A 15,170-nucleotide genomic window follows, 5' to 3' on the forward strand; every position below is an offset into this window, starting at 1 on the left:
TATAAGGTTGTGGTGATCAATAGATACTGTGGCAGTGAATTACATACATTAAGTATACATTGGGTGATCAATTACAAACTTTTGGTCTGTTGTCCTGAATCTATTACCTGCAAGTTTCAGTATTTTAGGAGAGAACGTAAAAGTCACTTGTTGTTACTTAAGTAATTGTGCTTATATACCTTTACAAGTGACTGCTGTTGATGCTTAATTGACTTTCGCGATTGTTCCATTGTTATCTCAAGGGTATATACTCAAGCTCACTGAATACCCAATACTGTCTTATTAGCCACATTTAGATTAATCATAAGACAGGTAAAGAGAAGTGGGGATAACTGTTTCAGTGAATATATATACCCAAAAAATTCTGATCATTTTAGTCAGTGTAAACATGCAATCATGGATGGGATCAGACCTTGCTGGTCAATGAATGCAGACTTCAAAAGATGTATGATCTTGTGTGTGGTAAAGGATCATGATCAAAGATATTTCTTTCCAGCCAGATAACACATTTGATAAATGTAACATAATTGCCATAGCAAATCTGTAAGTGCTGACAATACAGTACTCTACTGTGCCAACAAATGCAAAAGGCTAATCGCACTATGACCTACTGAGGAACAAGGAAAAACTGGTAATTGGAGTCCCAGATAGCCTCTGTTGCTATTGGCTAATCCTAGAGCATCACATGGCAAGGCTTCTTTTTAAAGTCATCCTTAGTGAGTGAGAAGAGTGGTGGTGTTCCTCTGGAGTGTTTAGGAAAGGTGCTTAGTTAATAAGCTACAATGTGTGAGCAGTTTTTGGGAACATGGAAGCTGGTTTCTAGTGAGAACTTTGATGATTACATGAAAGAGCTTGGTAAGTAATGTTGTTCGTGGCTTTATTTGATTAGATAATGGTGATCTTTCACTTTATTTTAGTCTTTTCCCCCTTTTAGAGAACTGGGGTTTTGCTATTTCACTACCAAAACAAGTTTTTTGTATTCTTAAATTCTTCACTTTCTATGACAAATGTAGCTGCTGCATAATTCCACAGCTGTTTACCTTGACTAGAAAAGAATTTTGTTTGTTTTTGTAGTGAATTAGAAGAAGTAGAATGTTGCTGTTTAGTTATCCTAGGGAAAAAATCCTGGGGATTGTATCTGTGGGGGGCTGAATTTAGGGAGAGAGTTGAGCCGTTTTCTCCAGAAAAAAAGATCTCTGCAGCCTTGGATCATTTGTAATCCTGAGACAATTCCAGCCCTTCCTGGAGACTGGCCCTAATTTCTTGTTAGACTTGTTGCTAATTCTGTACATGCTTCTTAATTATGTTAAATTTTTAGGTTTCTACATTTGAATAACCACATATGTGCTTACTAGGGATTATGCTTCCTCTATAGAACTTGAATTGTATAACAGCATGCTTAACTTTACTGATTAATGTCAATGTGATATTGAATTGTATAACAGCATGCTTAACTTTACAGATTAATGTCAATGTAATATGTCCTGTCAAAATTCACTTATTTAAAAATGCTTCAGTGAATCTTTCCTTGCTCAGAAATGCCAAACAAGAGAGTGCTGAGAACGCAATAACATGTGTGGCCAGCGGCTGTTCAAACTATATTGGTATTACTGTGCAGAATAATTACCAAGTTTAAGTCCTTCAAGAATGTGAGGCGGAGTCCCTCACAACTTTCTTCAATTTGGAGTGTTTACTTGAGGAATGTGGGTGGCTTTAGCTGTTAAGGGGAAGCTGGTATCTTAATGAATTACCTATTGCAGTATAGAGGCCTGAATTCAGAGTTCTGAATTCTTTTGGACAGTACTCATTTTATGTTAATGATCTGAAGGGCTGTTCAGTTTCACCCTGCACATGTGTGTTACATCCCACTGTGGTACAAAGAGAGCTTTTAAGGTAGCATTGCACATCATCTTATCCCTGAGTTTTTCTAGCTTTACATTAATAAAAATAATTAAAACTGCATACTAGGACAAGGTTGGCTGTTTTTGCATAAAAGCATTCTAAATCTTTCTCACTCCTTCCAAGTCTGCAACTTGTTTCTTCAATGTTGGCAGAAGCTAAGTTACTCCGCTGGTTTAATTGCGCCCTTCCCACCTCAAGCAATTACTTTATTGCCTGGAATCAGGTGCTGTTTCAAGTACCTTAAAGTGGCTCTTCAGATGAATGAACGTTGTTTTTTCTGGCTACTGCCAGGGTGACCCCATTGATTTTTACAGATAGCTGCACAATATTTGCCCTCAGAATGATGTCCTTCATTAATTAAATCAGTCATTTACATGTATATTATCTGGTTTACCATATATTTGTCATGAGGTACAGCAAAGGTGGAATGAAAACTCAAAAAGGTGCTAATGTCAAGAAGAAACGTACCTGATCTAGCCAAAGTAGGAGTATTTGAAATATGCGGGATTGAGATATGGCACATTCTACTCCTCACGTTTCCTTTTAAAAATATCTCCTCTCCAGCTACTTGTTCTGGTGGGACTTCATCCTCACTGGGAGAAACAGTTGACTAACAGCTTGTTCTCCATGTTCTTCTGCATTCAGTGTTGGGCTTTAAATCTCTTTGCTACTTCTACACTGCTGTTGGATTTTTCATGGCAAAGATGAAGCTGTGCTTACAGTATGATGAGCTGTGTCATTACTGATATAGCAAGAGAGGAGATGATGAGGCAAGTGTGAGAATCTAATGATGATCTTTGTTTCTAGGTGTGGGGTTTGCTAATAGGAAGATGGCTGGTGTTGCCAAGCCCAATGTCATTATCAGTTGCAATGGGGATGTTATGACCATCAGAACAGAGAGCACTTTCAAGAACACGGAGATTAGCTTCAAAGTGGGAGAAGAGTTTGATGAGACAACAGCAGATGATAGGAAAGTAAAGGTTAGTCCTGTACTGTGTCTTAAAGCTATTACCGTGGCGGTTTGTGTGTTTGTACTTCAAGAGGGACTAGCGCTAAATACTAGTGTAACTTAAAGGTGCCTGGAGGTATGCTAAACTTGAGCGGAAGATCCAGGTGAAGATTTTAGTCACCTTAACCAAGTGTGTACCAGATCTTTGCTCTGGCAGGCCTTGGAAATCTGATAAGAAGTTGCTGGGCCTCATGATGGCCTGCATGTCCAGTCTTTTAATCTGGTATCTTAAATTAGTGACTATACAGAGTGATAATCCATATGAATCTAAAGCAAGGGCAATATGCTGTTCCAGCAATTACGCCTGGTTTAAATCCTGCCCATGGGTCAAATGTTGATTTACAGGTCCAGTGTCTTACTAAGCAACTGACCAAAGGACAGTCAACAGATCTACATAGCTAAATAATTCTGCCTAGGCTTTTAGCCACCGCTCCCTCACGCCACCACCACCTCCAATCTGCTCTCCTCTTTGTAATTTTGATCAGCATTCCTTCTGCCTAGTATTCACCTTCATTTTTACCAGGCAGTAGTAGGTTTATATCCTTCTTATATCCCTCCTAGCATATCCTTTGCTTGTGGGATAGGGTGGGGTATAAATTGAAAAATTAAATTCTTCTGGAGTCTCTTCATGCATTACCCAAACCTGCAACAGGCCAATCAGAAGTCAGCTTTTGTCTAGTGTGTGGCATTTGTTTCCCCACCACCGCATGATGGAATGGTAGCTGGAGTTATGGCTTGTCAGTTTAGATAACTCTTGCTTTTTCAGGGTATATTTCAATCATATTTTGGTGTATTTGGTAGGTGGGTGTCCTAACCAAGCATGGTCCCCTGATGAAAGAATAATTGGTCTCTTCTCTTAACAGAGTCTTGTGACGCTAGACAATGGATCTCTCAATCAGTTGCAGAAATGGGATGGGAAACAGACCACAATTAACAGAAAGATAGCTGATGGAAAGCTGATTGTGGTGAGTTCACTTTGTTTTTCAGGAGCTCTGTGGACTAATGTCAAAATTCCGAACTAATACAAGAAGGGGTGAAAATGGAAGCAAATGTACAGTGCAGTCAAGCTGACTTTATGGTATACACTAGACAAGTACTTATATCCAACGCACTGAAAGGTTCTTTAAAGCACTTGAATATGCACCATTTTCAGGGCTTTTTTGAGCAGGAATGCCATTCTGGCTGGCTTAGTGTCAGGGGGTGTGGCCCAATATGCAAATAAGTTCCTGCAAAGCCCTGTCTAAAACAATGGTGATGTCAGGGGTGTGGCTTAATATGCAAATGAGTTCCTTCTGGGCTTTTTCTACACACAAAAAGCCCTGACCATTTTTGTCCTAAAGGAAACATGGAACACTACATTGTAATGTGCATCTTCCACAGATGTAGTGCTCCTTTGCATTTGAAGCAAAAAAGCAGTAGTAGATTTATGCAGAAGTAGATTTATGCATGAACTGCATAAGAAGCAAGTTGGGAGTCTATTTTTTTTTTAAAAAAAATAATACTGAATTAACTAATTTGTTTTGGTAATGCCATGGGCTCTGTTAATTTGACATCACTTTGGACCTCAGCATGTCTTAATTGGACCTGGCAGAAAAGGCCATGTCATGATGGTGGGGATGATGGCCATGGTGCAGCTTGGCTTGGTCTGTCTTCCTCCATTTGGCTTGCTTGTGTGTGTGAACTAGCCCCAGGTTTCTTAGCCAGAGATGTTAGTTACTAGATGCAACCAAATTTCCTGCAGAACAAAGTACATGTCCATGCTTGCAAAGGATCCACCTTGGGCACAGTTTACCAAATAAGGGTGGATCCAGCAACTTGATAAGATGATACTGTATACTGGCAAGACTCGGATTAAGGAAAGCCTGAATACCAGGTTCTTCTGTGCTCAGCTTATTCCATTTATTTGTGTATGTGCTAAGTGCTGTTGTCACATCATTATACAGCCATTCAGCGTGACTACTACAGCCCTGTGAGATTGGAGTACTGATGCCCTTATTGCCTCACAATGCAGTTGTGAAAGTTCTTAGTTTCCAACCAAGAAAACAGGGTGTATAATTCAAGCTGGCCCTTTTGAAAATAGCATTAAGTTTCAACTGCAATGCTTTCATATGTACAACTGAAATCCAGAGCTGTTTTCTTTTGAAGAGTTCTGTTGCTGACTCCAAACTCTCTTGTACTGATACTCCTGTTCTTGTGGGTTTTTCCCTTTTAGGAGTGTACTATGAACAATGTTGTCTCCACCAGGGTCTATGAAAAAGCATGAAGGCTCTTGCCACCTGATGACTAGGACCTTGAAGTGGAAGATAAAGCTCAGTTCACAGAGTGAGAACCCTGCAAGGCTAATTGCTTCCGAGAACTGACTTGATTACTAGCCAACTCTAACACAGTTGGTGCATCATCTGAAGTATTGTGGTTATTCAATAAAATGTTCACCTTTGGGGAAAAGCTGAGCTTGGTCTCACTTTATACTTTATGAAAGATGCAGAAAGGATGCTCAAGGAAGAATTTCAGGTTCTCTTTGTGGGATCTGACAAGTTTTGCTAACCTGCTCTCTAACAGCAAAGTGAAAACCTAATGTAATTGCTCTAGTTGTACTTCTCTGTTCCACAAACTTGAAAGATCTTCAAGACTGTACAGCTTAGTATTTTTAGGCATATCAAAATGATCCAGCTAAAAATGGCAGAATGACCTTATTAGAGCTAAAGTAGAAATTTGCTTATTTCTTCTCTTTCCACAAGCTAGTAGTATCCTTTGCTTTGCATTTATGCTATAAAGAAAACTGGGTGTTCCCACATAGGTCTCTTTTTGTCTTGTCTTCCATACTGAAGTGTGTTTTTTTTCCTGGTTATGCAGGATGTTCTATACTCATCCGGTTTCCAGGTTTTCTCTGTCCTCAATATGACCTTGCTGTTCTCACCACTGGGGACCCAAAGTAGCTTATGACAAAATACAATTTGAATTTTTAAAAGATGCAGAATTTCCTCAAGGAAAGAAGCATGTTATATTTTGAAGCCATTTCTTATGGGATGAATTCTGGAAGACTATCCATACTTGACAGTTAATATCTCTTTGGACAAGTTCAGCTTTTAAGACTCTCGGTCAGCTTGGCTGGGTGTTTCAGACCCAGTTCTCTGATCTTTACTCAGATCTTTTTATGTGTCGGTCGGGGAGAACATAGTTCAAACACATTAGCATGCCTTCTGGAAGGGATGTGTACATTTTACTGCCCTACACTGCTGCTGTCTTCACTCACCCCCATGTGGAGACCATAGTTCTAGTATCTTTTTTTCCTGCTGTACCCTTGGATAACAATTTTAATCTTGTTTAATTACAATATATCTTGCCTCTTTGCCCTCACAAGGGCCACCAAGGTGGCTAACACATTAAAACATAATAAAGCACATTTTAAAAAGAAACCAAACAATAGCAACATATTATTAAAGCAATAAAAACCAGAGCTACAAACTTGCAAAGGCATAAAGTAACAATGAAAATATTGGGCGGGAATCAGAGCTTTGGTTTATCAAGGTCCATCTCACCTACTCTGACAAGCAGTGGCTTGTCAAGGTCTTAAGTCAAGTTCTTTTGCATCTGATCCTCTTCACTAGAGATGCCAAGGACTGGACTGCACATCTTTTAACACTGGGCCATGGCCTTTCCCCTGATGTAGCAGATGATAAACAAGAATTCTCTTTCAGTATGGGGCAGTGGTGGACTGGGCAGGGAGTCAGCTTGCCTGATGGCAAGTGGGGGCCCTTAAACAATATGTTCTAAATGATCATGACCTTTAGTAGCTTGAAATTATCATAATAAAAGTTCCAATATAATAGAAGTTCTTTATCTCCTGGCAACCAGTAGTTTTAGACCCAGTCCGCCACTGGTATGGCGTAGTGGTCAGAATGCCAGACAATGACTTGAGATACTTGGGTCTCAAAACCAGCTCTGCATATAAGCTCACGGGGTCAACTTGGACCAGTCACACACTCTCAGCTTTACCTTGAGCAGTGACTCATGAAAGTTCATACCCTATCACAAATTTTGTTAGTCTTTCAGATGCTACTGGATTCTTTGTTTTCTGCTACTACAGACAGACTAGCTTGGCTACCCATCTTGATCTACCTTACGGGTTAAAATGGAGGCAAAGAGAATGATGCAAGCCACTTTGGTCCCCATTTGGGAGAAAGGTGGAGTATAGATGAAATAATGGCACTTGGTCCTGCCATTTTACCTTCATAAGCATCCTATAAGCTAGGTATAGCATGCTGGCACAATGTCAGTGTCATAGCATTGGTCTGACTAGCAATGTCCAATCTGCTTGGCATAGCTCATGCCAACTATAAAGTATCAAACTCTGTCAGGGGAGTGAGCAAGCCCTGCAGTTCCTATGATACATGTTTGGCTTAATCTCCTCTGCCTAAACTGATCTATACAATGCAATGAAGAGCTGGTCTCACCTGTTGTCTGGCCAGGCTCTCTTAAGTTGTTTATGCATCCTGCTACTAGCTTTATTATCTGAAGAACATAAGCATGGCGGTTGCTCATCGCTAACTGAATTACTTTCATGTCTTGAGTAACTCAAATTGAGCAGTCAGCAGCCTTTTGCAATTAATTGGCAGACATCAAAATTCAAAGCTCGAGATTGTCTCAGGTAATTTTCACTGACTTAGCTGCTGCTCTGATTCTCATTAAAATATTTTATGGGACAAGAGCTTTGAAAGTATGAGATGATGCTCATGTTTTACTTAAGGGGCTGCCTAGATTTCTTGGTTATGGATTTTCTTTAAAAGGCAGTGTGACAGATTGTCAGGGGTTAATGCCTAACAAAGTCTGAGAACCTTTGAATGGCAGGCTGTTCAAATGGAATTCTGTGAAGAGCATCAGTTAAGAAATGACAGTTGGGAACTGACAGTTGAAGAAGAGAGTACTGACTGTGGACTGGGAAGGAGGCAAAAGGAATGAGAGGATTCCCATTAAAGCCAAAAAGGGAAATTCCTTATAGTAAAGCGAAGTAATCCCTGCCCAGTGAAGAGGGAGATAGCTCTTTTAAGAAGAGTGATCCCTAGTCTGTGTACATAGAAAGATTTCAGGAACTTGCCTTTCTAGACTTCAAGAGTCAGTGAAACTCAGAAACCTATGCCTGAGTGTGTAAGCAGAAACTAAAAGAAAGCCTCTCTCCTCAAAGTTTTAAAAGACCTTTTTGAATACCAGAAACACTTACTTGTTGGCAACAAATTATCTGGAGTTAGTGTGATTACAACATTACCTCAGTTTTATTATCAGTTCACCTCATACATCCTACCCTTGATTCCACCTGACCTTTTCTCTTCTAAATTAAACATTTTGTTTATTTTGAACTTTCAAAAGCTTCTCGTGTCATTTCAGAAGTCAAATATAACAAGGCGGTTTTGTCTCTTCTCCCAGTTCTCTGGGCTGGGCCAGCATCCAAATATATGTATTAAAGCAACTGGATGGGACAGCTATAGACAAATAAGAAAAAAATAGATATAGGCGCTTTTCAGCAAAAAAGTAAGGAGAAATGGGAGAGAGGGAAGAGGCAAGATCATCATATGCAGTTTATGGCTAGATCCATTTATCTCCTCCAAATCTAACTATTTGTGACATTCAGAGCACCAGTGTAAGCCAAAATGCCCTCAAAACGAGGATGGGGAATTGTCAGGTGGGCACCTGGCTCACTCAGGATCTTTTACCTGTATATACAGGATTCCACGTCCAGAAAGTTATGCTTAAAAATATTAGGGACTCTTAATTAAGTAAAACACATTAAAATTTATTAAGAAAAATATATGCTTCCATACAAGATAAAATACTCATAAAATCATACACACAGTCCTAAGAAAAATAGATAAAGAGATAGGGAAACACATTGGTAGACAAACAGGGCGATATTTACCGATCGTAGTCTTCAAGAAAGGCTCCAATGGTGATAAGCGAGGAAGTGGGAGAAGGGACCCGAAACTGATCAGGAATCAGGGATGGATCTATGCAGCGGAATTGGGATACTGATAGAAGCACACCTGTGGGTAGCTAGTCCACAGATTATAAGGACTCCCTTGAGCCCTTAGAGGATGGGAGGTACGAGGGAGGAGGAAGGTGGTCAGCTGATGCATGACCTTCCAAAAAGGGGAGGTTTCGCAGTGACCATAAGAGCTGGACTACTGCGACAACCAATAGAAAGTTCATTGGTGGCACCTAATTGGATGCTTGCTCTTGACCAATGGACTTGCTTCGATCCTGGATACCTGAGTTAACTTGCTTCGATCCTGGATACCTGAGTTAACTTTTAGGTTGAAATGGACCAAGGGAAGGCTCCAAAATGACAGTTGGGAAGAAGAATAGAGAGATTACTTGGGTGGGGAGATACTTAGGACTATTAGACTTATCTAAAAGGGTGACAATAGAGAGTCAAATCATGGCCTAAGTAATACCCAGTTTGTACAAAGGAACTTGGCTCTGGCTGAAGATGGTCTTCCTCTTCTTCTGTCTTTTCCTTGGCACTAGTCTTTGTCTTGAGTTCCGTCAAACAAAGAAAGTGGCGGTTGGACGATTAACCACTCCTGGAGTGGGTAGGTTGCTTGCAGGCACAGGTGACATCTGGCGAGTACGTGAGCCATCCGCTTCGCAGGAATGGAGTCAGGCCTGGTAGGAAGATGGCTGCGTGTGGTGTTAGCCCTCCACAGTGGATTCTATGGTCAGTGCTTCAAAACCATTCGCCTGTATAGCTCCTGGCGGCACAGTCTCTTCTGCTCCCTGGCTGAGATGGATGTCATACAGAACGATGGGAAGTCTTCCGTACTTCTGGTGGGCACTCTTGTACTGGTCTAGAGTGCCTTAGTAGCGTTATGGCTGCTAGTACTGCATAAGTCCCTTTTGCCCCTGGATAGGCCACACTCTCTGGCCAGACATGTGTGAGTCACTTCTCCAGGTGCTCTGGCAACCAAGCTGGTGATTACGAGGTTCTGTAAGGGGGGTTTTCCTCACAGCAGTGCATCTCTTAACATCACAAACTGTTAAAATGGGTACAGATTTGTCTGCAGCTTTTACTCCAAAATGCCCAAGAACCAAATTATCAAATTTCCCGTTTGGGAGGAACATTTTAATAACCTATTTAATGACCTTTTGGTCAGTTCCCCCTCTATGAATCTGGCTTTCTTTGGCAACCTGTAACTATGGATGAGATAATCCTATGAATAAATTGCCTAAAGGCTGGCAAGGCTCCTGGACCAGATTACATCCTTCCTGAGTTGCTTAAAGATGACTCTTCCTGGTGGGGCTCAATGCCTGCTAAACTATTCATGGAGATAGATGTATCTGGGAATATACCTTTACTAATGAAGGCAGGGTACTGTTACACCAATCCACAAGAAAGGGTATACCTGCAAATTACTGTCCAATTACTCTTATCTGTGTTAGGCAAATTATATGCTGTTCATCTACTAAAAATGGAAAGATGGGCTAAAGACTCTTCTGTCTTGGGTCCTGAAGAGACTGACTTTAGAAAGGGAAAATCTGACCATGCCCATTTCTTGCATCATCGGGCTGCAAAGCACACTTCTCAAAATAAGGGAATGCTTTATACAACATTTATTGATCTGCAAGTGGTATTTGAGAGCCAACATGGTATTATGGTTAAGAGCAATGGTCTCTAGTCTGGAGAACCAGGTTTTATTCCCCACTCTTCAACATGAAGAGAGCACCATGGCACAGAGTGTTAAAGCTGCAGTACTGCAGTCCTAAATGCCATTCATGACCTAAGTTTGATCACCGGCGGTAGCTGGGTTTTCAGGTAGCCGGCTTGAGGTTGACTCAGCCTTCCATCCTTCTGAGGTCGGTAAAATGAGTACCCAGCTTGTTGGGGGGAAAGTGTAGATGTCTGGAGAAGGCAATGGCAAACCACCCTGTAAAAAGTCTGCCACGAAAACGTGAAAGCAATGTCACCCCAGAGTCGGAAATGACTTGTGCTTGCACAGGGGACCTTTCCTTTCTTTCAACACGAAATCTGCTGGGTGCCCTTAGGCTAGTCATTATTCTCTCAGAACTCTCTTAATCCCACCTGCCCACAAGGTGCCTGTTGTGGGGAGTGAAAGGGAATGTGATTGTAAGCCACTTTAAGACTTCTTAAATTAGAGGAAAACAGGGTATAAAAGCTCTTCTTCAATCTCCAGCAGATGACTTTGGAAGGGAGTGGAAGCCACCTCAATATCATCCCTAGGCTTTTACTCCTTTCTATACACACCACAAAACTATAAAGGCAACAGCAAAATTTTTTTACCTGTGTGTATCTTACTCTCACAGATCTGCCCCACTTTTCGGAGCACAAACTAGCAACTCTGCACATGCCAGTTTGTGTCCTTGGGCAGACAGGTGCAGGCTGGAAGTGACTTGGTGCTTTTATCCATACAAACAGAGCAATTTGACCTCTTTGGGTGTTTTCGCACTCACGTTCAGCTGGCGCAACCCCCCTCTTCACCACACAGGATCTGCGCGGATTTCGCACTAAATGCCGCGGAGCAGCCGGAAGAGCCGGAAACTCCCGGCGCAAAAGCCGCTCAAACGTAAACCGCCAAAAAGCAGTTTCCGTTTGCGCGGCTTTTGCGACGGGAGTTTCCGGCTCTTCCGGCTGCTCCGCGGCATTTAGTGCGAAATCCGCGCAGATCCTGCGTGGTGAAGAGGGGGGTCACGCCGGCTGAACGTGAGTGCGAAAACGCCCTTTGTCATCTCAAAAAACAAAAAAACAAAAACCCCATACTGGTGATATACAGGGATATTTGGAGGTGTATTGCATTTTTATCTTTTAAATTTGAATTTATAAACAGCCTTGAGCCATGGGTGGAGGCAAGGTACAAGTTTTTAAATGTTACTTTTTAAATTTTACCTTTCCTCCAAAGGGCTCCTGGCAGCTTACTTGGTTCTTTTCCCTTTTCTTCTCACAACAATACTTGGAGAGAGGTTCAGCTGAGGGACAGTGACTGCCCAAGGTCAAACAGTGCACTTCTGAGCAGAGATACAAATGTTAGCCCCCCATATTTTTGTCCCAAATCCTCACCACTATACTACATTGCTTCTTAGGGAGTTAGGTAGCAAGCTTTTTCCAGAAATACACACAAAGCAAAATTTAATCATTGTCCAAAACCTTTATCCTATTGAATCATTTAAAAATCATGTGATTTTAGGAAGCTAATGGTAATCTTGGCAAGTATATTGCTCTCATTTGGCCTTTTCCCTGCATTACTCAGAGAAGAGAATGACTGTGGATACACTGGAGCTCTCTTTTGTTTGAGCTGTGATACTGATCTTCTGCTCAGTGAAACAATATTCTATTAAAAACAAATAAACAAACAACTTGTAATTTAAGTTTTTGTGCTTACAACCTCTGGTTCTATATCAAAAAAGAAACTTTGGGTTGGATTCTATCAACATTTCCACTTGATCTCTTCCATTTCCCCTCTTCACTGTAGCCCTGCGCATTTTTTGTTCACATGGGATCCATGCTACCATAGCTTTACTGATTATCAGAAAGGTCCTGCTCCTGCCTTTTTCACTAGAGGGAAAACTGGTAGGATCCGTAAGAAGACACCATAGGAAGTGCCACAGAACAGCTCCACTGACCTATGAATGCCACTCTGTTCACCCTCTGAGGCAAGACTGTCTCAGGTCTGGGTCCAGCAATAGACCACAATCCTAGCTCACCCAATCCTCAGAGGGTCTTCTCTCTTGCTTCTTTTTTGGTATGCTGCCACCAATTGGCTATTTTAGGAATTATCCACCAAGGTGGGCAGTACTTGTGCCTTTATTTATTTACTTGATTTATATCCTATCTTTCTCCCCAAAGGGGACTCAAAGCAGATCTTCTCCATTTTATTCTCACAACAACCCTGTGAGGTAGGTTTCGCTGAGAATGTGTAATGGGCCAGAACTCACCCAACAAGCTCCCATGGCAGTGGTGATTCAAACCTGGGTTTCCCAGATACTACTCTGACATGTTAAACCCTACCTTGCCTTCTGCATTGCTATTCTACGGTTCTGCCTAGCGCCTGCATCTCTAACTACCTGAGATCTAGTTACCACAGTGATGCCTTGCTGAACTTGTGACTCCCAGGGGAACAGCTGTTTAGCAACTGGCTGCCTCTCTTCCCCAGTGCCCATTTTAAGTAACATGTTTGAATGATGCAGGTCTAAGTGGTATTGAAGAAGAAGATATTGGATTTATATCCCGCCCTCCACTCTGAAGAGTCTCAGAGTGGCTCACAATCTCCTTTACCTTCCTCCCCCACAACAGACACTCTGTGAGGTGGGTGGGGCTGGAGAGGGCTCTCACAGCAGCTGCCCTTTCAAGGACAACCTCTGCCAGAGCTATGGCTGACCCAAGGCCATGCTAGCAGGTGCAAGTGGAGGAGTGGGGAATCAAACCCGGTTCTCCCAGATAAGAGTCCGCACACTTAACCACTACACCAAACTGGCTCTCCACTGGTATGGAGAACAACCATCACATTTAAAATTGTAATGAATTTATTTAAAGTAAAAAGTCCACACACATATTCACTGTACAGCAGCAAATGTACAAGAAATACAAAGGAAAGATCCTTTGTCTCTCAGCCCTGTCCATGGGGTGACCAATGATAGCTCTCCAGATGTTTTTGCCTACAACTCCCATCATCCCTGGGGCTGATGGGAGTTGTAGGCAAAAAACATCTGGAGAGCTACTGTTGGCCACCCCTGCCCTATCTGGTCTTGTCCTCTTTGATTTAGAAGTTACAGTGTTCTAAAAGCTTGCCATTATCTTGGAGTCTTTGTCCAGGCAGTCAGCCCTTTGCTCTCCATGCCCATGGATGTTCTCAAGATGGAACGCAGGTGTTAGAGCTCCACCCTTGAGACAGAATCAGCCAAACTGGATCTCTCTCTGTCTAGGCCAAGGTATTTTATCTCCCCTGCTTTCTCACCCCTTTGTGAGTCCAAACTCCTTCCCTGCAATCTCCAAGAAGATACAATTGAGCCCCTTATGTCAATGCAAAATGAGCCCAGGCCCAGTACAAATGACCTGAAAGGATGATAAGACCTCTGCCCTAATCCACTCTGACCCGGTAGGGCTTTTCCTCAAAGGTGAGGGAGACATAGAGAGAGTCAGGCAGTAAGTTCCTGAATACAGAAGTCATATTTATTAAACTCACATCAAGGACACTCCAAAGCTTCTCTTGTATTGTACTCATAAACCGGTATGGATATACCTAGGCTGGCTTTATATGCAGCTGATTAATTAACAGGTGGTCAAGGAGATTCTGGCCTTCCTTGCCTTTTGCTAGGTGTTTTACTTCTTTGTGTATCAGGACCTGTGTGGTTTGTGCCCTTCTCCTTTCTAGAAATGGGGAGGGAATCAGCCAGGCCCCGGCAGGTGGTGCCACAGCTTTCTTGGGAGAATGGTCTTCTTTTTGGGACAAGCTAGTGAAAACTTCTCCTTTCCCTCTTATCTGCCTCCTTTTCCTGTTGCCATGGCTGCTACTTCTTAAAAGTGGAGATTGTGGGATTGGGATTCCAAAATGAAAGTATGTATACAGCAATAACTTTTAAAAACAAAATTAACACATTATCTGCAATTCAGTTTTACTGAACAAGCAGAGAACAGGGATATTAAAGTGGATGGGTTAGAAAGATTCCTGTTAAGTTGCCTCCAAGTCAAGTTGTAGGAAAGGACAGAAAGATGTGAAAGTGTCTTCCTATATGTTAGCTAGAGGAAGTGTGATATTTGAAGCTGCAAAAGTATAATCTGGTCATGCACTTGATGATGATTGTTGTAGGACAATTAAAGCTCTTTAAAATGCACATACAATTTTTGGTCTTAAATGCATGGCAGTTGACAGACAAGACAATAGAAGTACCTACAGCATGGGAGAGCCAGTCTGGTTTCATGGTTAACATTTCAGGCTGGGACTTGAGAGATCTTGGTTCAAATTTGCCATTCAGACACACAGTTTATTGGGAGATTTTGCACCACTTCTTCTCTTTCAACCTAACTTACCCAATAGTATTGTTGTGAAGATGAAATGGAGGGACAAAGAACCATGTACTCCTTGGGGAAAGTGTGAAGTGAAAATCTGATGAGTGAGCATAGTTGATAAAAAAAAAAATCCACCTGCTGCAATCCCAGATGGCAATAGAAAGGGACCCTTGGCCAATTCAAGTTACATTTTTGAAAATCCAGTCTTGCCACTAATTAAACACCACAATATTTTATGCTATCATTTTT

General features: G+C 41.8%; 1 protein-coding gene across 1 annotated transcript; it reads left to right on the forward strand.

The window, feature by feature from the left end:
• Positions 1–273: 273 nt before the first annotated feature.
• Positions 274–5,356, forward strand: LOC132575113 (fatty acid-binding protein, adipocyte-like). Its single transcript, XM_060243582.1, has 4 exons — positions 274–855; positions 2,710–2,882; positions 3,775–3,876; positions 5,124–5,356. The coding sequence occupies exons 1-4, from the start codon at positions 783–785 to the stop codon at positions 5,172–5,174; spliced, it is 399 nt and encodes a 132-aa protein (XP_060099565.1). The 5' UTR covers positions 274–782; the 3' UTR covers positions 5,175–5,356.
• Positions 5,357–15,170: the final 9,814 nt, after the last annotated feature.

The sequence above is a fragment of the Heteronotia binoei genome, chromosome 7 (genome assembly GCF_032191835.1).
Source record: "Heteronotia binoei isolate CCM8104 ecotype False Entrance Well chromosome 7, APGP_CSIRO_Hbin_v1, whole genome shotgun sequence".
In the NCBI taxonomy this organism is placed as follows: Eukaryota; Metazoa; Chordata; class Lepidosauria; order Squamata; family Gekkonidae; genus Heteronotia; species Heteronotia binoei.

Excerpts from the sequence above, each read along its gene's own strand:
- LOC132575113 (XM_060243582.1), top strand. The coding sequence starts at position 783 with ATGTGTGAGCAGTTTTTGGGAACATGGAAGCTGGTTTCTAGTGAGAAC. Across the intron at positions 856-2,709 it reads TGATTACATGAAAGAGCTTG|GTGTGGGGTTTGCTAATAGG; the intron begins GTAAGTAATGTT and ends CTTTGTTTCTAG. Across the intron at positions 2,883-3,774 it reads CAGATGATAGGAAAGTAAAG|AGTCTTGTGACGCTAGACAA; the intron begins GTTAGTCCTGTA and ends TTCTCTTAACAG.